This window comes from Lepidochelys kempii, chromosome 9 (genome assembly GCF_965140285.1).
Source record: "Lepidochelys kempii isolate rLepKem1 chromosome 9, rLepKem1.hap1, whole genome shotgun sequence".
Lineage (NCBI taxonomy): Eukaryota > Metazoa > Chordata > Testudines > Cheloniidae > Lepidochelys > Lepidochelys kempii.
In genome coordinates this window covers 1561779-1583349 of record NC_136388.1, presented here as the reverse complement: position 1 = coordinate 1583349, position 21571 = coordinate 1561779, and the positions used below count along the sequence as shown (strand labels likewise).

Below are 21571 nucleotides of genomic sequence, written 5' to 3'. Positions count from 1 at the left end.
TAAGTTTGTTTTAAAGTTGCTGCCTATTAATTTCATCAGGTGACCCCTAGTTCTTATGTTATGTGGAATAAATAACACTTCCTTATTCACTTTCTCTACATTATTCACGATTTTTTTAGACCTCTATCATATCCCCCCGCCCGAGTCATCTCTTTTCTAAGCTGAATAGTCCCAGTCCTTTTAAGTTCTCCTCCACTGGAAGCTGTTCCATACCCATCATCATTTTTGTTGCTCTTCTCTGTACTTTTTCCAATTCTAATATGTCTTTTTGGCGACGGGGTGACCAAAACTGCACACAGTATTCCAGGTGTGGGTGTACCATAGGTTTATATAGTGGCATTATGGTATTTTCTATCTTATCATCTATCCCTTTCCTAATGGTTCCTAACATTCTGTTCGCTATTTTGACTTCTGAGGCACGTTGAGCAGACATTTCAGAGAACTATCCATGATGACTCCAAGATCTCCTTCTTGAGTGGTAACAGCTAAATTAGACCTCATCATTTTGGAAAACATAATCCCAACTATACATACAATGTGCAATACTTTGCATTTATCAACATTGCATTTCATCTGCCATTTTGTTGCCCACTCACCATTTTGAGAGAGCCCTTTCCAATTCTTTGCAGTCAGCTTTGGACTTATCTATCTTGAGTAATGTCGTATTGTCTGCAAACTTTGCCACCTCACTGTTTACCCCTTTTCCAGATCACTTATGAATATATTGAACAGCACTGGTCTCGGTACAGACCCATGGGCGACACCACTATTTACCTCTCTCCACTCTGAAAACTGACCATTTCTTTCTACCCTTTGTTTCCTATCTTTTAGCCAGTTACTGATCCACAAGAGGACCTTCCCTCTTATCCCATGACTGCTTAGTTTGCTTACGAGTATTCAGTGAAAGACCTTGTCAAAGGCTTTCTGAAAGCCCAAGTACATTATATCCACTGGATCACCCTTGGCCACATGCTTGTTGACATCCTCAAAGAATTCTAATAGATTGGTGACAAAAGCCATGTTGACTCTTCCCCAACATATCATGTTCATCTAGGGTATGATAATTCTGTTCTTTACTATAGTTTCAACCAATTTGCCTGGTACTGGAGTTAGGTTTATCAGCCAGTTATTGCCAGGTTCAACTCTGGAGCCCTTTTTAAAAATCGGCATTACATTAGCTACCCTCTAGGCATACGGTACAGAGGATGATTTAAGTGATAGCTAACATACCACAATTAGTAGTTCTGCAATTTCATATTTGAGTTCCCTCAGAACTTTTGGGTGAATACCATCTGGTCCTGGTAACTAACTACTGTTTAGTTTATCAACTGGTTCCAAAACCTCCTCTATTTACACCTCAATCCAGGACAGTTCCTCAGATTTGTCAATTAAAAAGAATGGCTCAGGTATGGGAATGTCCCTCAGAACCTCTGCAGTGAAAACCCATGCAATGAATTCATTCAGTGTCTCCACAATGGCCTTGTCTTTTTTGAGTGGTCCTTTACCACGTTGGTCATCCAGTGGCCCCACTGATTGTTTGATGGGCTTCCTACTTCTGATGTACTTTAAAAAAAATAATTCCTGATTAGTAAAACACACAAACTGTTGCTCTTCACATTCTTTTTTGGCCTGCCTACTTATACTTGACTTGCTATTTTCCTCAGTAGGATCTGATTTCCAATTTTTAAAGGATGTCTTTTTGCCTCTAACTTCCTCCTTTATTCTGTTGTTTAGCCATGGTGGCATTTTTTTGGTCCTCTTACTGTTTTGTTTTGTATTTGGGGTATACATTTAGTTTGTCTCTCTATTATGGTGTTTTTAAAATAATTTCCATGCAGCTTGTAGGCATTTCACTCTTGTGACTATTCTTTTTAATTTCTGTTGAAAAGAAAAGAAAAGAAAAGAAAAGAAAAGAAAAGAAAAGAAAAGAAAAGAAAAGAAAACTTATCAGCAATTACTGCCTGATCCTGCAGCTGCTGCAGACACAGAATTCCAGTGGGCCTTCTACATACAGGACAGATGGAGAATTGGGTACATAAAACAAAACCTTTGTCAAGTTTTATTATTAAAAACTGTTGCACAATAGAATCATGGAAGAGGGTGAAAGGAAAAAACATAAGGCCCGAAGACAGACTATGGAAACATTTGCAAACACAATCTTATGAAACTATATTGCAAAAGAACTATACAGCATCTTTTCCAAGTAAAAAGAAGCCTATTTTCCCTATTAACTGACTTTGAAATAGCTGGCAGAGCCTGCAGCTAAATTTAAAATCTTTTTTTTTTCCTTTTAAACTAAGGAGGCTTGATTATATGACAGTTGCACACAAACTCTGAACTGCACGTGGTAGGACTTCAATACCAAAAGATATTTTAAAAAGCATTCACTGAAACTTGGATTCCACATGCCCCTTCTCTTTGTAGCCACTCTCTTTTATGGGACCTGTCAATTTCCTCAAATCCCTTGCCTATGATGTCCGCAAAGGAAAAGCTGTTTCCAAAACCTCCCTCATGCCTTCTCCAAGCAGCACTCCTTTAGTACAAATGTCTAACCCAGAATTTTTGCTCTGACTTGAAGTAGAGTTGATCACCAATGCTCCAATGCTATTTCCATAGGGTCAGTATCAGTGGATGTCCACTATACTGTATGAGAAAAGTAAGTGTTCCTGGTTGGACGTTCAAGAAACTTCAGATCTAGGACTAGAGGTCATCTTCTCCTCACTTCCATTATATTCCTTATCACAAGAAGCTGAAATTCCTGTGATGTTTCATCTTCAGAAGATGCTCTTCTAGTGCCAAAAAATGTCAGTCCAATATACCCTGTTATAAATTTAAATTAAATGCCTTTTTTTTTGTTTATGGTGCATTACAAAAAAGGTTGTTTTTAACATCTTGATTTTTGTCTCAAGTTCCAGAGAAAATAATTAAATTAAAATAAAGAGAGCAAATGGGACTCTTACAGAAAGACATTTCTAAACTGAGTAATACATCTTTACAGAAATTTAAGGCCCTGCCATTTATAATTCTGCAACATTTCTTCTGTAGATAGACACCCTTAAATATCATTCTTTATCTCCATAATGTAGAATAAATATTTGATAATGCATACAATTTGTAAGAACTATTCAAGTTCAGAATCTTCCAACTACATTTTGAAAGGAGTTGGGGTTATAATTTGTCACGGCAAACAAAGCTTAACGCTTTAGTCAACTAACCAACCCCTAACAATAAGAATGACATAAGAATTTAATGAATACATGGAAATTTCACAAGTACACCAGCTAAGTTTTAACAAAGCCCTCTACTCAATACCGATTTTATCACTTCCCATCTTGGGCTTTCTGTTATAATAATGCAGGCTTTTGTTTCTGTGCTTAGGCTTAAGGAAGACCATTGTATCCAACATATACTAAACCAAAACTGTGTTTATATTTGTAAAGTGTATTCTTTGTATAATTATACTTGTCTGTAGGCTGCAATAGAGATTTCAATGTTTATAGTAAAATACATGTCACAGTCAAGATAATTTTATGTCCTATGTTACATTCAAAACCATACACATCATAACTAAACAAAGTTCTATAATTAATGCTGTACTGAAAAACCCATTTCTAGTGTATCTGCCTGCGTATCTTCAGTTTCAAAAACTTTTACTGTTAACTATAACCGTACCTAACAACAACTTGCTAACGTTTGTTAGAAAAGTAACTTGGGAAAAACAAAAATAGTATTATCAACTGGGGAAGTATCTAATTATCACCTGTAGTTCTTGAACTCTCATATTTTTACTATTTTAAACTGCAGACAGTCACATATTAATGAAGATCTGTGGTTGAGAAATCCAACACTCAAAGCTAAAAATTCCTAAAGTTAGATTGTTCCCAAATGCTTAGACATATATATAGTATTTATTACTGAACCAACTTCTGCTTGCCAAAAACACTCTCTCACCAACTGAAGTTGGTCTGATAAAGATATTACCTCACTCACCTTGTCTCTCTAATATCCTGGGACCGACACAGCATAGACATATGTATTTCTATTCCTCTCTTCCCTATTAAATGCATTATTCTCCACCATCAGATGTGAAGTGTGGCAGAGTAAATGTCATGGGATCAAACGTTAAGAAATCACATTTAAATTCCAAAGGTTAACTACGTAGAAAAACAACAGTTTTTCCTTAAACGTTCCTGGGGCTGTCTAAAACCAACCACACGTACACACAAGGAAATCCCCCTCCTCCCCATTTTTTTAATCCGTGGAGCCCATGAGCACTGCTTGCTTTGACCCTGGATCTTATGAAAGTTTCTTGAATCATAACTGAACAGTTAAAAATTTTAATGGCTACCTTTGTTAAATGACTAAATCAGCAGAGGGATGTCGAGTTTTATCCTCTCCTCTCATGCACATGTGAACTTGCCAACTTCATATGTTTATAGCTTTAAAACTACAGAACGTACCAATCTGATTTGTTTTAATGTTATAATTTTTACAAAACAAACCAAGTATTAAATTTTTAGCTTCAGCTTCATGAGTTATCCAACTTCAACATTACTGAAAGGCAATAAGAGACTATATTAAGAAATTGTAGCAATGGTATAGGCCCATTACTAAATGGAGATGGTAAAATTGTTCATAATGCAGAAAAAAGAAAAAAAAAGGCAGAAGTGTTCAATAAATATTTGTTCTGTATTTAGAAAGAAGTGGAACGATGATGTATTTTCTAGTCCATTAGTAACGGAGGAAGTTAGACTATATCTACTAGGGATAAAGATTTTTAAATCAGCAGCCCTGGATAACCTGCACCCAGGAATCCTAACAGAACTGGCATAGAACATAAGAATGGCCATACTGGGTCAGACCAAAGGTCCTATCAAGCCCAGCATCCTGTCCTCTGACAGTGGCCAATGACAGGTGCCCCAAAGGGAATGAACAGACAGGTTATCATCAAGTGATCCATGCTCTGTCACCCAATCCCAGATTCTGGCAAACAGAGGCTAGGGATACCATTCCTGCCCATCCTGGCTAATAGCCATTGATGGACCTACCTTCCATGAATCTATCCAGCTCCCTTTTGAACCTCATTATAGTACTGGCCTCACAACACCCTCTGGCAAGGAGTTCCAGAGGTTTACAGTTCATTGCATGAAAAAATACTTTCTTGTGTTTGTTTTAAACCTGCTACCTATTTATTTCATTTGGTGGCTCCTTGTTCTTGTATTATGAGAAGGAGTAAATAACACTTCCTTATTTACTTTCTCTATACCACTCATGATTTTATAGACCTTTATCATATCCCCCCTCAGTTGCCTGGCAGAGGAGATGTCTGTATCACTTACGAATATTTTTAATAAATCTTGGAATATCAGCGAAATTCTAGAAGACTGGAAGGGAGCTAATGTCACAATATTCTAAAAGGGCAAATAGGCTGACCCGGGAACTACAGGCCAGTTAGCTTGACATTAAGACAGGGCAAATTATAAAAGATTGTATAGGATTCAATTAATAACAAATGAAAGGATAGGAATATAATTAATGCCAGTCAACATCGTTTTACAGAAAACAGGTCATGTCAAGCCTACCTGAAAAACCTTGAAAGAGGGACCACAGTGAACAAACAGAACCTGAGCTCCCAATACCAGGTGGCAAAAAAGGCTAGTGTGATCGTTGGATGTATAAACAGGGAAGTAGTAAGTAGGAATATGGACAGGATTTTGCCTGTATATGCAGCATTGGTGAGACCGATACTAGAATGTTGGGTACAGTTCTAGTATCCACATTTTAAACAAAGTGTTAAAAAATTAGAGAGGGGGATAAGAAGAGTGACAAAAATGATGCAAGGGCTGGAGAAAATGTCTTACAGTGAGAGACTTAAAGAACTCGATCTGATTAGTTTATCAAAAAGAAGACTAAGAGGTGGCTTGATGACAGTATCTAAGAGCCTTCATGGGGAGAAAATACTAGGTACTGAAGAGTTCTTTAATCTAGCAGAAAAAGGTACAACAAAAAGCAATGGCTGGAAGCTGAAGCCAGACAAATTCAAACCGGAAATAAGCCATAAGAAGTTTTTAACTGCAAGGTTGATTAGCCACTGAGTGGTAGATTCTCCATCTCTGCCTTTCTGGAAGATCTGAATTAGCCAAACAAACACAAGTTACTGGGCTCAATACAGGGGTAACTGGGTGAAATGTAATGGCCTGTGATATACAGGGAGTCCTCGGATTTAGGATGCCCAATTTATGTCAGATGACACTTACGACACTTTTCAATTGACTGCCCGTTTCGCCCCCACGACGCTTTTTTCGCCCTTACGATGCTTGATTTGCATAAGTTCGCTTGAAATCACCTCCTAGTTGCGTTATACAGACTGCTCCCCGGGTTACTCAAGACCCAATTTATGCAAATCCGCACTTACGGAAAAAGTTCCGTAAGCTAGAAATAAGAGTTTTTTCGAGGGCGGGGGGGGTATACTTTTCCAACTTACGCAAAATTCGAGTTACGCAAGGCATTCCAGAACGGAACAATTGTGTAAATCGGGGAGCGTCTGTACTGGGAGGGAGCGGGAAGGGGTCACTTCTGATTGGCTTTGAGGCAGCAGGGAAGCTTTTTGCCGGGTAGGGTTGCCACTTGTTTTTGATTGGCTAAGCTCGGGGCCGAGAGCCAATCAGAAAGCTTGAACAGTGATTGGCTGAGGCTCAGCATGTGTGCAGCTTTCCCTGGCTTTCTGAGCAGCATATGTGAGTTTATATGTTTATCTGAATGCTGTTTACAAAATACAGTGTACAGTAAATACACTGATTTTGCAACATTAGTCATCTATAATTCATTTAGTTCAAAAATCTGGGTTACTGTGGTGAAAATAGTGTATCAAGCCTTAGTTCAGAAACCAATCCCCCCTTCATACCATTGATTCCTATTGGAAAAGCGGTTTCGACTTACAACGCAATTCTGAGGAACTGATTGTATTGTAAGTCCGAGGACTCCCTGTACAGAATGTCAGACTAAATGATCTTCTGGCCTTAAACGCTATGAATTTTTGAACCTATGAGATACTGAGACGTTCTCATGCCCATTCATCTCAGAGTCACCAACATACTATATGTGACAGTGATGCTTTTAGTTTTTGTATAAAATAATCTACTAGGAAATGAATTGCAGATAATGAGTTCATTTCTGCTTGCCACTGACCTAGTCCGGATTCACACCAATGATCTAGTGATGAAAAGTCTCCTTCCTAGATATCAAAACAAGCTCAAAGTACCAGCTGAACATCAGCCTGTGCTTTAATTCCCTATAGCCATACCACCTCATTTGCATGTCAAGCTAACCTACCGAGTATTTTAGCAAGACAAGGTGTGTGAGGTAATATCTTTTATTGGATTACAGCCTGTGGGTGAGACAAGCTTTCAAGCTACACAGAGCTCTTCCTCAGGTCCAGGAAAGGTACAGAGATGTCACAGCTAAATACAAGACGGAACAGACAACTTAGCATAAGTAGTTAACACATATTCTAAGGGACCACTCAAGGTGACAGTATTTTAGCATCTATTTGTATCTACAGGCTTCCATGGGAATGTACACATAAACTCCTGTTAAAAGCTATTTCTCTTATTTAAATATCGGTGCTCTCATGTGCAAGACAGCAATTAGACAAGGTGAGTGAGGCAATATGTTTTATTGAACCAACTTCTGCTGGTGAGAGACAAGCTTTGGAGTTCACACAGTTCTTCAGGCCAGAAGAAGAGCTCTGGGTAAACTCAAAAGCTCGTCTCTCTCACCAACAGAAGTTGGTCCAATAAAAGAGATGACCTCACCCACCTTGTCTCTAATATTCTGGGACCAACATGGCTACAACAACACTGCATACAAGAGAGCAACTGTCTTTTTGAAACAAGGCTCCCGAATATTTAGAAAGACTGTTAATTTTCTAGCTTTAAAATTGTTTAAGTTACCCTACTGTAAAAGGATTTTAAAGAAAACATCACTATATAATATACTAAGTGTTGTACTTCCAAGGGAATGTTTAATTTAAAATTATCTTGATAAAACAAAAATTTTGGACCAACTAGTTGCAGATCAACAAGTGTCACAGCCACAAGAGGCCATTATTAAAAATAATCTAAAAATAACTCCTAGTTTCCAGAGAGAAGGGAATACTAAAAAGTCACACACACATATCCCCTACCCCTATAACTTTCCATAGGCGAGGGCAGGTGACATTTCCAAAGTAAACACCAAGTATAGAAACACTGTTATATGGTCTATGTCATCAGTATTAAGAATGTGAAGATTTACATCCCTCTTAATATCAACTAGGAGAGTCTTTCCAGAAAAAATGAAAAGTTGGCTGTCCTCACCTCTTTTTCTGAAACAAACACAAATATCTATTTACAAAACATATTCTGAAAATTCCAATAGTTATGCTATGAGACAAGGACCACTTGTAATGAATGTCACCAATTGCCTTGAATAAGTTGTGCTCACAACTGCATCCACTGTTGAGGCAACAAGAAGTTTAAGATGATATCTCTTCAGGGAGATTTGTATCTCTGTATGTACTACTGACTCTCGGTATACTATTATTTGGTAATCTATGCACAGAGTAATCACAAAGTCTGACTCAAGTCTTTATGAGTTAATCTTACAAATCATTTCCAAGAATGTACACTTTTTTTGTTTTGAAGAAGTGAAGAGAAAGAAAGCCATCTGTGCCCTCTAGTGGGCACCCCCACTATACACTGAAAATATCCCAGGCAGCAGCTAGTTACTGTAATATCAAATACTAAGAAAGCAATCACATAAGAACATTGGGTCACTGGCAACAAATCATCAGGATACAAACACCTGCCAGTGATCTCTTAATCTGTACTATGGAAGCAATCTTGTTTGCTGTGATGAGCAGGCAAACAACCTTAGGTTACATTTATACTGGAGTAAAAGACTCGTGGCATGGCCGAGCTGGCCAGGGTCAGCTGACTCGGACTCACAGGGCTCAGGCTCACAGGACTAAAAATTGTTGTGTAGACGTTCGGCTCTGGCTGGAGCCTGAGCTCTGGATCCCGTGAGGGGGAGGGTTTGAGAGCCTGGGCTCCAGCACAAACCCAGATGTCGACACAGCAATTTAACAGTCCCACAGCCGAGCTGCGCAAGCCAGCCAGCTGACCCAGGGCAGCCATGGGTGTTTAACTGCTGTATAGACATACCCTATAAGGTAAACCAAAGTCACTGCTAAAAACAAAACTGGTTTGTAATTTTCTAAAGGACATTGGCACAGTTTACAAAAATTAATTAGTGTGGTATTCCAATAAGATTTTAGACAAAATTTGCACCTCCATGAGATCTTGAGATATGTGAGCCATAGACATCCTGATTTCTCTGCCAAAGCAAAGAACCATCACAAGTACCAAATGCAATTATCTGAAAGAACTAGTCGATTGTAACGCCTATTTTATAAACTGACATGCATTAACAAATTTATTGTTTGGAATGCAGAGGTTGGGGTTTTGTTATACAAATCCAACTACAATCTAAAACAGTAGTGATGCTAAAATACTACATTTTTAAACCTACTCATCTGATTCCACAAGTGAACAGATAAACTAACAATTGTAATCAGCTGGAACAGTATTGATGAAAATAAATGAACTGACTTGTCACTCTCGGTGTACAAGCTGTCGTTCACAATGTGTCATTTTGAGAACTTTAAATTTTTCATTTGAACTTAAAGAACTTATTGGACAGATCCTGAGCTCAGATACTTTGGTATAAATCTGAAGGAACTCCAGTGAAGTCAATGGATTCACATTAGTTTCAACAAAATAAAATCCAACAGAAGGACTCAAAAATTAAAGAAAAAAGTTAATGGAGAGGGTGCAGCAATCCCAAACCCTCCTTAGCCATCTATAAACTCAAGGCAGGAAAAGATGACCTCTCAAAGGAATATGCACCTGGAAACTGTCAGATGTTTTAAAATACTTTGTATACATTTATGGTACCAGGTGTGATTTTAATCCTCCCTCCCACATTTGCGTTCTCTTTTCTATGGTACGTGTGATGTCACTAACTCTTAGAAACAAAGATATCCACAGCTCAGACTTCTTAGCGAGGTGCAATAGTTTTGTTAAAATACCATAAAGCCTCACTAATTTGCACCAATCAGAAGGTCCATCGTGAATCACAAAGAGTACAAGATAAACAACCAGGGACAATAACTGATAACTGTAGTTTTGCTGTTGACATTTAGATCATAAACTCCAAGGGCAAGAAAGAACATGGCTTCCTATATGTTCTATAGAATGTTATTTCTGTACTAGTAAATGTAATGTATATTTTCTAAATGACGACGTCACGGTACTATAATACACACACAGCCGCACCACAGCATTCAAATCTGAAAGATGAGTAAAAGACTTTTTTTGCACAGATTACAGTATGTGTAATATGTTTTACTATATGGTGTGTTAGTTGATTTTAAACATGCCCTATTTTTCTGTTCTAGAATCCTGAAAACAAGTTTTTAACTTTAGTAAAACCTCTTACATTTACCATTAAGAGAATGCTTTACCCACTCAAACCAAGGTAATCTAAATTTAAGTGTTGGGGACACTGGGCATGACCACTAGGTAACTTGACGGGATGGAAGACCACAAGTGTCGATGAAGCCCCCTCACACTAGGCCCAAGTGTCCTTGCGCCTGCCCCCCCCCCCCGCAAGGCCAAACAGGGTAGATATGGAAGAACAATGCTGAATAAAGCAGCTTTATGTATGGTTTAACAGATGGTACAGAGAACAAGGGAACTAGCTGGTAACTGGATTGGCTGGCTATATGGATACCTAGGGCAGCTTGCTATTGGATAAGTATGCTGAAGAAAGAATGTATAAAAGCCTGTGTAACTTCCTGCTCTGTGTGCAGGATTTGAGATTCTATTCTCCCTGTACCTTGTTTGCAGCTACAAATAAACTTTTCTGCTTCTCCACCCCGTTGTGATTATTGGGTGACGCACACCGGGCAACGAACCCCTGCTGTTGTTGGCCTCTGGCACTGGGTGCCGGCAACATAAGTATATGAAAGATATCTTGATACCCTGAAGTGTGGGTCATGTTCACCTTAATTAGACTGTAAACTCTTTGGGGTAGGGGCTGTCTTTTCAATATACGCCTAGCACACTGAGCCCTCAAATAACATGTTAAGGGAATTAGTGATGATAGCTCATTTTTAACATCTGTAAACATTCATTTTATTGAATGTTATACATTTTAAAACTAGTAGGCTTATATAGTTTAAGTTATACACAGTTTATGTGCTTGTTAGCTGAAGCTACCCCCTTTGTCTTTCACCACCACCACATTAGACTTTAAATGTAAGCAAACAAACTACAGTAGAACCTCAGAGTTACGAACACCAGAGTTATGAACTGACCAGTCAACCACACCCCTCATTTGGAACTGGAAGCATGCAATCAGGCAGCAGCAGAGACAACCGAGCCACCCGCCCAAAAAAGAAAGAAAATACAGTATTATGTTAAAGGTAAACTACTAAAAAATAAAGGGAAAGTTTTTTTTAAAAATGACACGGTAAGGAAATTGTTTCTGTGCTTGTTTAATTTAAATTAAGATGGTTAAAAGCAGCATTTTTTCTGCATAGTAAAGTTTCAAAGCTGTATTAAGCTAATGTTCATAACTTTTTGTTCAGCGTTACAAACATTTCAGAGTCATGAACAACCTCCATTCCCGAGGTTCTACTGTATGTAAAAAGCCACTGAAATACCAGTCCATAAATCAGTTGAGAGATTGCTGATGATGACAATTTACTTATTTACAGGAATGTATATGGCTATGATTATATAATTTAGCCTCACAACAGCCCCATGAAGTGGGAAAATAGCCTCATTTTGCAGATGGGGAAACTGAGGAAAAGGTCACTTGTACATGTCCAGAGTGCAAGTTTCTGACAGACAGGAAGAGAACACAGATCTGACTCATCATGCTGAAATTTACCCTCAGTGCCATCACATTGCTGCCAAGGTTCAAGCCATGGTCAATCTAGCTGCTTCTGAGTTATTCAGAGTAGTCATACAAATCTGGATTTGCTTCAGAAGTTAAGTAACATTACCCCTTTTTCACCCAACCAGCTAGTCAAAGTCCAAGGCCCTGGGATGTTGCAGCTGGCAGTAGAAATTGACGGAATCTGATATTTTCTTGTATGCAATCTTCTTTATTTGCAAGGAATGTACAGAGCACTGCTTCTCCAAACAGAGGAGGAAACAAGAACCAATGGAGCAGTTTCTTAGCTTACAGCCCCAAGGTTTACACACACACACACACACACACACACACAGAGTCCAAAAGCTTTGTCTTAGGAGGGGGCTGTGATTAATCTATCCTAATAGGTATGTTAACTGAAAGGGGCATTCACGCCCAATCGCAATGTGATTTTAACTCAACCCATAACAGGTTTCAGAGTAACAGCCGTGTTAGTCTGTATTCGCAAAAAGAAAAGGAGGACTTGTGGCACCTTAGAGACTAACCAATTTATTAGAGCATAAGCTTTCGTGAGCTACAGCTCACTTCTTCAGATGCATGCATCTGAAGAAGTGAGCTGTAGCTCACGAAAGCTTATGCTCTAATAAATTGGTTAGTCTCTAAGGTGCCACAAGTCCTCCTTTTCTTTTAACCCATAACAGGGTTTCACCCAGCTCATAACAGTAACTTATCCTTCATCTTAAACAATTAGGACTTGCCTACAGTTAAAACACTACAGCAGCACAGCTCTGCCACTCTAGAACTTCAGTGTAGACGCTACTGATGCAGACAGGAGGGATTCTCCCATCGGCATAAGTAATCCACCTCCTCGAGGGGCAGTAGCTAGGTCAACAGAAGACTTCTTCCATTGACCTAGCACTGTCTAGGTAGGTTTCAGAGTAACAGCCGTGTTAGTCTGTATTCGCAAAAAGAAAAGGAGGACTTGTGGCACCTTAGAGACTAACCAATTTATTTGAGCATAAGCTTTCGTGAGCTACAGCTCACTTCATCGGATGCATACTGTCTAGGTAGGGATTTATGTCGGCTTACCTACATTGCTCAGGGGTGTGGATTTTTCACATCCCTCACCAACGTAGTTAAACCGACCTAATTTTCTCATGCAGACCAAGCCTTAGATTTTACAGCCAGCTGGAATTAAATCCTGACAGAAACCTGCTGGAATACTCACATTTCATCCCCACCTTTAAACGGTTATTTCTAAATCTGACTTCTGTCATTGTTTATTTATGTAAGTGGATACATCTGTGGAGTACCTCATGCTGTTGATGCTATGCAAATAATCACCTTTTGTAAAACTGAAATATTAAAACTTCAGAACTTGAATTATTAACAGTCTGAGTTTGTTGCAGTTTCTATCACCAAACTAGTGAATCCTTACAGTTGGTAAGGGGCCCTTCAGTTTCAGCTCTGGAATAGTTATTTCTTTCAGAACGAGAGCTATTAATCACAAGTCCACTTCTTTTAAATTCTTCCTCATACTCAAATGTGTATGTAGTGAAACTGTCCTTACAAATATTAACTGCCCTAATATAAGGATTTTGTAGTTCTAAGGCTAACTAACTTTAGAAAACTTGTGTGCAGGAGGAAAGAAATTCCTCTTCACATGGGCTCTGTTAAAGACGGAATTTTATTCCTTTGCTGCTGCTAGAACAAAAAATTTTCTTCTTGAAAACAGTCTGAAACACAGAGGACAGTAAGGTTCTTTCTCTGCTGTCCACATTAATAACTTATTCACCCAGGGATACCAATCCATAGTTAAATTTTCAAAAGCAACCTCTATATTTGGACACCTCTATTTGTTATTCTCAACTTGAGTTATCTGGGGTCTGATTTTCAGAGGTGCTGAGCACTTGAAATCCTGAGAAAAGTTAAGTTGGAGGCTATTTTTAAAAATAAGATGCACACTGATCTACACAAAAAGAAAAGGAGGACTTGTGGCACCTTAGAGACTAACACAAATAGCTTCTACACTCCCTTCATCAAGACCATTGGATGATCTGAATGAAGGGTAAAAATGTGACCCATGAAGGAGAATCCTGGTTGAGGACTTCAGGTGCTATTAGAATACAAACAAACAATGAATTATCCCTTTGGGAGCTTGGTTGGGTGACATAATAGGTCTTTTCCATCACTGTGGTTCTTTGGGAAAAGAATACAATATTCTATCTAGAATACTGTAAGTGCTAAAGTGACTGCACTATTACAGTTTCTGACAATGCTTTGTAATAAACTCAGATTACAGACAGGAATTTCTGATATCTTCCTGATAACATTTGGTCCTTGCAAGTCAACACAAGAAAAGCTGCATGTATTTTCTGTAACTTTCTAGTTATTGTACCATATATTTTGATGCAAGAAAGTAAGCATGTCCATGGAAAAGAAACCTGTTAAATACCACCAACTACATCATGAAAACTGAAATATTCCATTAAAAACAAACAAACGACAACACAGGCAGATGTCCCTAACAAAGAATAAAGGAAAAGAAACAAACTATGAGACTTGCAAGGCAAATTGTTCTAAAATAGAGTATTTTTCCTCATTTTTGATGAGACACTAGGAACTGACCATCCCTTCAGTTGCACATCCACACGTCCCAGATCTTTAAGGGACACTATACCACTAGGGCATGAGCTCTACAGATTTACTATTAATACCAAACCTAAAAGAAATGTTACTTACCCTGCAATAACTGTGGTTCTTTGAGATCATGTTGTCCACTCTGTGCACATGTACACCAAATCCAATTATTTTGGCCAGCAGTATTTATTGGGCTCATGCCTGCAGCTTGGCTCAGCTTGCACACCATCACTAAAGGACATAATGAGCCCAACTGCCCCTCCGTTCCTTTGCCAATACAGAATCCAGGTGTTATTGGACTGTCGTAGTGGGGAAGAATGGCGGGTTTTGGAATACATGCAGGCAACACATTTCAAACCAGTTACACTGTAGGGTAAGTAACAGTTTTCTTCTCTGAGTGACTGGCCACACATACTCCACTTCTGATGACTTACAAACAGCAACCTCATGGACAGCAGGTGAGTACCTTGTGTGTATTTACATATTGATTAGAGGATAATTCTGCCAAAGTAGGCATCAGATCTTCAGGAGGAAATAATGCCGTGTGAAACAGTGAATTAACCCTCATGTAGCTGCCCTGCGAATTTCTGAAATTGATGTGTTTCTGAGGAGAGCCGCAGAAGCTGCCTGACCCATGGTGGAGTAAGCTTTAACCTGTCTAAGAGATAAAGTCACATTAACTCGTAGAATGATTTAAGGCAACTAAGAACCCGTTTAGTCAGTCTTTCCCTCTGCCTGCAAATGCTACAGTCTGGGGAAACTCCTGAATGGCTTTGTTCTGTCAGGAGTCCTAACTACACCAAAGGTGGGTAGTTTAGCCTTCCCTTAGTTGCAGTGGGGCTTGGCAAAGAAAATGAACAGGTGAATTATCTGATTCAAACGAAAGTGAAAAACAATCTTAAGTAAAAACCTAGGATGAGGCCTAAGGACTACCTTATCCTTCGCAAACGTGTCAGGGGGACCAGCCGTAAATGCCTGTACTTCTCGGACACTCTGAATGGGTTCGTATAGCTTAAAAAATAATAAATAATAATAAAGGCCATATTGATAGATATTGTAGTGACAACATTGCTAGGGGCTCAAGAAGAGAACCCAATAACCCAGATAAAACTACATTAAAAATCTCAGGGCGGGGGGCTCTCAGAATGGGGAAAACTCATGAAGGATTCCCTTAAGGAATCTAGCAACGGGAACTATGTTGTAATCCTGAGCAGTGGAATGATGTGCTGATGCTACTAGGTGTACCCACATGGTGTTGACGGATAACCCTGAATTCAGTAGGGACAGCAGACAGTCCAGAATACCAGGAATCAGGGTCTCTTAGGGTACGTCTACTCTGCTATGTACGCCAGGGTTAATAAATCTCAAGCTAGCAAACCCGTGGTTTGTTAATTTAGGGCTTGAGAAGTCTACTCTCATTTGTAACCCCAAGTTAAGAATTGTTGAAGCCTGGGTCCCAAACTGGGGCTCCAGCTTCTACACTGTATTATAAGAGCCTAAGTCCCACCGCCCATATCCCAGACTTCCTAGCGCCTCCCAAAATCTGGCCATTCCAGCCCTTTGTTTGTGGTGCAGCGTGGGAAAACATGACTGTCTGCCAAACTTGACTGTCCAAAGGACAGAGAAAGTTGATCTGTGGGATTGTGGGATACTTTTTGGTGGATTCCCAGAGCATGAGTCCAGAGAGGCTGTCTCTACACTGCAAAGCAATAAGGCTTGAATCCTGGGTCCCAGCTTGACTCAGGCTCAGACCCTCCACTTCTGTGGAGTTCTGGGATCCCAAATCTGAACCCTGGATTTAGTGACATTTGTGTGCAGATGGAAGCAAGGTAAAACTCTGGGCTTGTAATGCAATATAGACAAACCCTAGGAGAAACAGGTAGCACTGAGATGTCTAAATAGAAAACCTCTTCCATTTGGCTGCATAAGTCAGCCTACTTCAGTCTTTCCAGTGCTGGAACAATAAATGCTGGACTTCAGCAGAGCAGCTTCTTCTCATTATAGTTAACCAGCCAGCATCCACTCTGCCAGATACAACAAAGCTGGGTCTGGATGTAGGCTCTAACCTTCATTTGAGAGATCCCAGTGGGTGAGACAGGTAATGTCAGGAGCTGAGTTGACAGTTATATTAGGTCAGAATAGGAGAATGATCTGTTTGCCAACAATTTTGGGTTGGGAGAGAGAGAGAGAGAGAGAAGGTAAAGATTCTCCAAATCCTCTGTGCCGCTCTCAATGATTATATCAATTTTGCAGTAATGAGATGGGCAGCTGTACACCTGCAGGCAAACAGCCAGAAGGCCTCCTTTGTTGAAACCTCTCTTTCTTCCTCATGGTTCCAGGAATCTTTTTGCATTGAAATAGGTAGATAGCTACTGTCTCAAGTAACTCTGTGACCCTGCCAGGTTTCTCCTAAGAGCTGGCATACAGACTCCCAAGGATCACAGAGTGGCCATCAAATCCTTCAGAGAGTACAGAGTTACATTGTTTTTGCATTAAACAGGTCACAACCTTCAAAAGGGAGGTCCTCAACTGTTGTCTGGACCACCTTCTGTATCTCTGAAGACTGCAGATGTTGCCATGGATCACACTGCAGGGTCCAGCACATCTAATGCTGCCAGCAATGATGTACTGGCCACTAATTACCAGTCAGTTATAAGGGAGTCTAATGGGCACAACTAATCAAATGTCTCAAATTAGATCTGTGTGCTAGGCTGCATCCAATAGTCTTACTAAAGTCCCACAAAAGGCTGTTCTAGACCATACTAAAGGTTCAATCTGCTATCCCAAAGTACATGCCAAAAGATTGTAGAGAATCGGTCAGCTCCAAAGGAACACTCAACTTAATTTACACCTGAGCCGGTACATGTCAGACTCATCATCCATTAATAACGTGAACAATTACAGCCATTTATTGCGTAGTCTGTTTTATATCTGTGTATTGGGTTCCAGCCACATGCATCTCTGCAACTACATTAGTCCACATTAACTCAAAACACAACAATCTTAATACACTTTAAAGTAGATTACAGAATATGTATTAACTGGCCAGTTAATTCGCTTTCAACTTCTGCATCACGTGGAGACAGCTCAACTGAGTGCACATTAACTAAAATTACTTAACAAGCAGCCTTGGCCAGGAGGGAAGGGTGGAAGATATAGTCTCCTGATTCTAACACCTGTGCAAGTTGTCCAAGAGCAGAAGAAATACAAGCAGTATAGTTCAACTGTCTGTGTGAGGTCTCATTTCTCTCATGTGATTGGGTCATGCTGTGGACACAGAGGATTTTGGATGCTGCACAATTCTCTCCACTCATCTCCAAACAAGGGCTAACATTCGTACCCTCTTTTGCCTCTCTCATCTGCTACTGGCACAGGTGATCTATTGGCTCTGGAAGGGATTTTTGGGTCTCAGGTTTCACAAGAGTGGGGTCTCAATGTCTCTGTGGGTTGGAATGGTTAGCTAGCAAAATTCCATAAGGTATATTTACCTGCATTTCTTGTTTAGGTTTTGTAAATAAAATTAGTTTTAGTTATCCAGCAGAGAGAAAGTATGTGATTGACTCTGCATCCTGAGCAATGAATTTTGTTTAGTAATATACTTTGACAGGTAAGGAGAAGTTATCCTCCATCTTCTAACAAAAATAAGGCTCTGATCCCTAGAATACTGTAAAGTCCAATTTTAGAGCATGACTTTCACATTGGGGAAATACTAAAATTATACATGGATTTTTTAAAAAATCCATCTATTTTTCAATCTTTCTAAAAAACAATTACTCTCCTTCTCGTAACTGTTGTTTTTTGAGATGTGTTGTTCACGTCCATTCCAATCAGGTGTGTGCACACCACGTACACAACAGATGAAAGATTTCCCTAGCAGTACCAGTAGGGTTGGCCTGGGCACTCCCTGGAGTCGTGCCTTCATTGCGCTCAATATCGGCCCTGCCGCCCCGACCCCCCTTCAGTTTCTTCTTGCCAGCTACTCCGACAGTGGGATAATAGGGAGGGTATTGGAATGGACGTGAACACATGTCGAAAAACAGTTACGAGAAAGTGAGTAACCGTTTTTTCTTCTTCGAGTGTTTGTTCATGTCAAATCCAATCAGGTGACTCACAAGTCCAACTTCAGGAGGTGGGGTCGGAGTTGTCCACTGATTGGAGCACCACTCTACCAAAGGCCACATCATCTCTGGCCTGTTGGGTGATCGCATAGTGTGTGGTGGAAGTGTGTATGGAGGACTATGTCGCTGCCCTGCCTATTTCCTGGGTAGGAAACTGAGCCAGGAACGCAGCTGAAGAGGCATGTACCCTGGTGAAATGCACAGTGATCGGAGGGGGCAGGCACCCCTGCCATGTTGTAGCACTCTCGGACGCAGGACGTGATCCATGACTAAATTTGTTGAGAAGAGACAGGAAGATCCTTCATTCTGTCCGCCACAGCCACAAATAGTTGAATGGATTTTCGGAAGGGCTTTGTTCTCTTGATGTAAAAGACTAGTGCTCTGCAGACATCCAACAAGTGAAGCCTCTGCTCCCTGCCACTCGAGTGAGTCTTAGGATAAAACACTGGGAGGGAGATGTCCTGGTTGATGTGAAACTGGGAGATAACCTTCAGGAGAAAAGCTGGATGTGGCCTGAGCTGAACCTTGTCCTTGTAGAACATGGTGTAAGGGGGCTCTGATGTTAGGGCCTTTAGCTCAGACACTCTCCTGGCCAAGGTTATTGACATCAAAAATGCCACCTTGTACAAGAGGTAGAACAGGGAGCACCTCGCTAGCAGTTCAAAAGGTGGCCCCCTCAGTCTGGAAAGGGCCAGGTTGAGGTCCCAGGCTGGGACCAGTTGCCAGACGTGAGGATATAGCCGGTCAAGACCTCTGAGGAAACGGCTGACCATAGGGTTGGTGAAGACTGACCAACCCTCTGCACCTGGATGGAAGGCAGAAATGGCAGCCAACTGAACCCTCATTGATGACATGGATATCCCCTGCTGCTTGAGAGGGAGAAGATAATCCAGTATGAGTGGCATACAGGCGAGCGTCAGGGACGAATGATGCTGCGCTGACCAGACTGAAAATCTTTTCCACTTGGCAAGGTAGGCAGCTCTGGTGGAGCGTTTCCTACTGCTAAGGACACATCTAACCTGGTCCGAGCAGGAGAGCTCCATCGGGTTCAGCCATGGACCTTCCATGCCATGAGACGTAGCGACTCAAGGTTCGGATGCCGGAGACAGCCACGATCCTGAGTTAACAGGTCTGGGAAGAGCAGCAAGGTGACTGGAATGTCTGCAGACATTTGCAGGAGCGATGTGTACCAGTGTTGGCAGGGCCAGACTGGAGCTATCAATATCACCGAAGCTCATTCCCTCCGAATCTTGAGAAATACCTTGTGAACGAGTGGAATGGGCGGAGACGGCTTCCCCACAGAAGGAGGAACACATCTGCGATGGAGCCTGGGCTGTGATTCAGGAAGGACCAAACTGTTGGCACTTCCTGTTGTGTCATGTGGCGAACAAATGCATTTGGGGAAATCCCCACCGATGGAAGTTTGAGTTTGTGACGTCTGGGCATAGAGACCACTCGTGGTCGTGGAACAATCTGCTGAGATGGTCCACCAACTCGTTCCGTACCCCAGAGAGGAACGATGCTTGCAGGTATATCAAATGCTCTACACAGAAGTCACACAGCATGAGGGCTTCCTGGCACAGGGGAGAAGAGCATGCACCCCCTTCTTGTTGATATAAAACATTGCCATGGTGTTGTCTGTCAATACTGATACATATCTCCCTGTTAAGTGGGCTCAAAGTCTGGTACACCAAGCACACCGCTCTCAGCTCTCTGACATTGAGGTGGAGAGTGAGATTCGCTTGAGACCAGAGGCCTTGAGTCCCAAGTCCCCAGCCCAAGGCTGAAGCATCTGTCACTAGTCAGAGAGATAGCTGTGGGCTGGTGAAGGGGATCCCTGCACAAACCACCTGTGGATCGAGTAGAGTATCACCACAGAAGAGTATCAAGAACAGGACAAGGCAGGGTTACAATCCTGTCCAAGCTGTCCGAGACTGCACAATACACTGATGCTAGCCACGACTGAAGGAGTCGAAGTCTGAGTCTGGCATGCTGCACCATGTAGGTACAGGCAACCATGTGTCCTAGAAGTTTCAGGCAATTCCTTGTTGTGGTGGTGGGAAACTGCCTGAGACCTCGAATGATGTCACCGAGGACCTGAAACCTCGCTTCCGGGAGGTATGCCCTGGCTTGTGTTGAGTCCAGCACTGCCCCTATAAACTCTATCCTCTGAACCGGAGACAGCAGTGATGTTGCCTCATTCAGAAGAAGGCCCAGTTCATTAAATGTCACTCTTATGAAGTCAACTTGTGCCTCCACTTGAGGCCCGGAGCGGCCCCTGATGAGCCAGTCGTTGAGGTACTGGAACACCTGTACCTGCCGTCTGTGCAGGAACCTGGCCACGACTGCCATGCACTTGGTAAACACTCGAGGTGCAGCTGACAGGCCGAACGGGAGGACTATGAATGGATAGTGGTTTCTGTTCACCACAAACCTGAAGTATTTTCTGTGGGGCGGAGTTATCACTATATGAAAGTACGCATCCTTCAAGTCGAGGATGGCTTACCAGTCCTCTGGATCCAAGAAAGGGATGATGGAGGTAAGAGAGACCATGTGGAACTTGAGTTTCTTTATGAACTTGTTGAGTTCATGTAGGTCTAAAATGGGCCTTAGCCCACCCATGGCTTTTGGTATTAGGAAATACTGGGAATAGAAACCCTTTCCCCTGAACTTCTGAGGAACCTCTTCCACTGCTCCCAGCAAGAGGAGCGAGTGCACCTCCTGTATAAAGGAATTGCTCATGCAGAGGGTCCCTGAAGGAGGACGGGGAACGGGGGTGGAAGGGCAGGAGGGCAAAGAACTGGAGCAAACAGCCCCTTTCTACCGTGCAT

The 21571-nt window shown here is 41.2% G+C and overlaps 1 protein-coding gene across 6 annotated transcripts in view; it reads right to left on the bottom strand.

Moving 5' to 3' along the window:
- Positions 1-21571, bottom strand: part of ATP13A3 (ATPase 13A3) — a 137119-nt gene that overhangs the window by 101229 nt on the left and 14319 nt on the right. For 4 of the 6 annotated variants that reach the window (XM_073358999.2, XM_073358995.2, XM_073358994.2 and 1 more), the window contains exon 1: positions 3991-4465. The exons of 1 other annotated variant lie outside the window; for it this stretch is intronic. Coding sequence is in view for 4 of the 5 variants with exons in the window: in XM_073358995.2 (XP_073215096.1) it covers positions 3991-4067 (77 nt within the window). In the remaining variant the exon portion in view is untranslated. Of the gene's footprint in view, positions 1-3990; positions 4466-21571 lie in introns of those variants that run through there. One more of the 6 variants, XM_073358997.2, reaches the window with a different exon arrangement.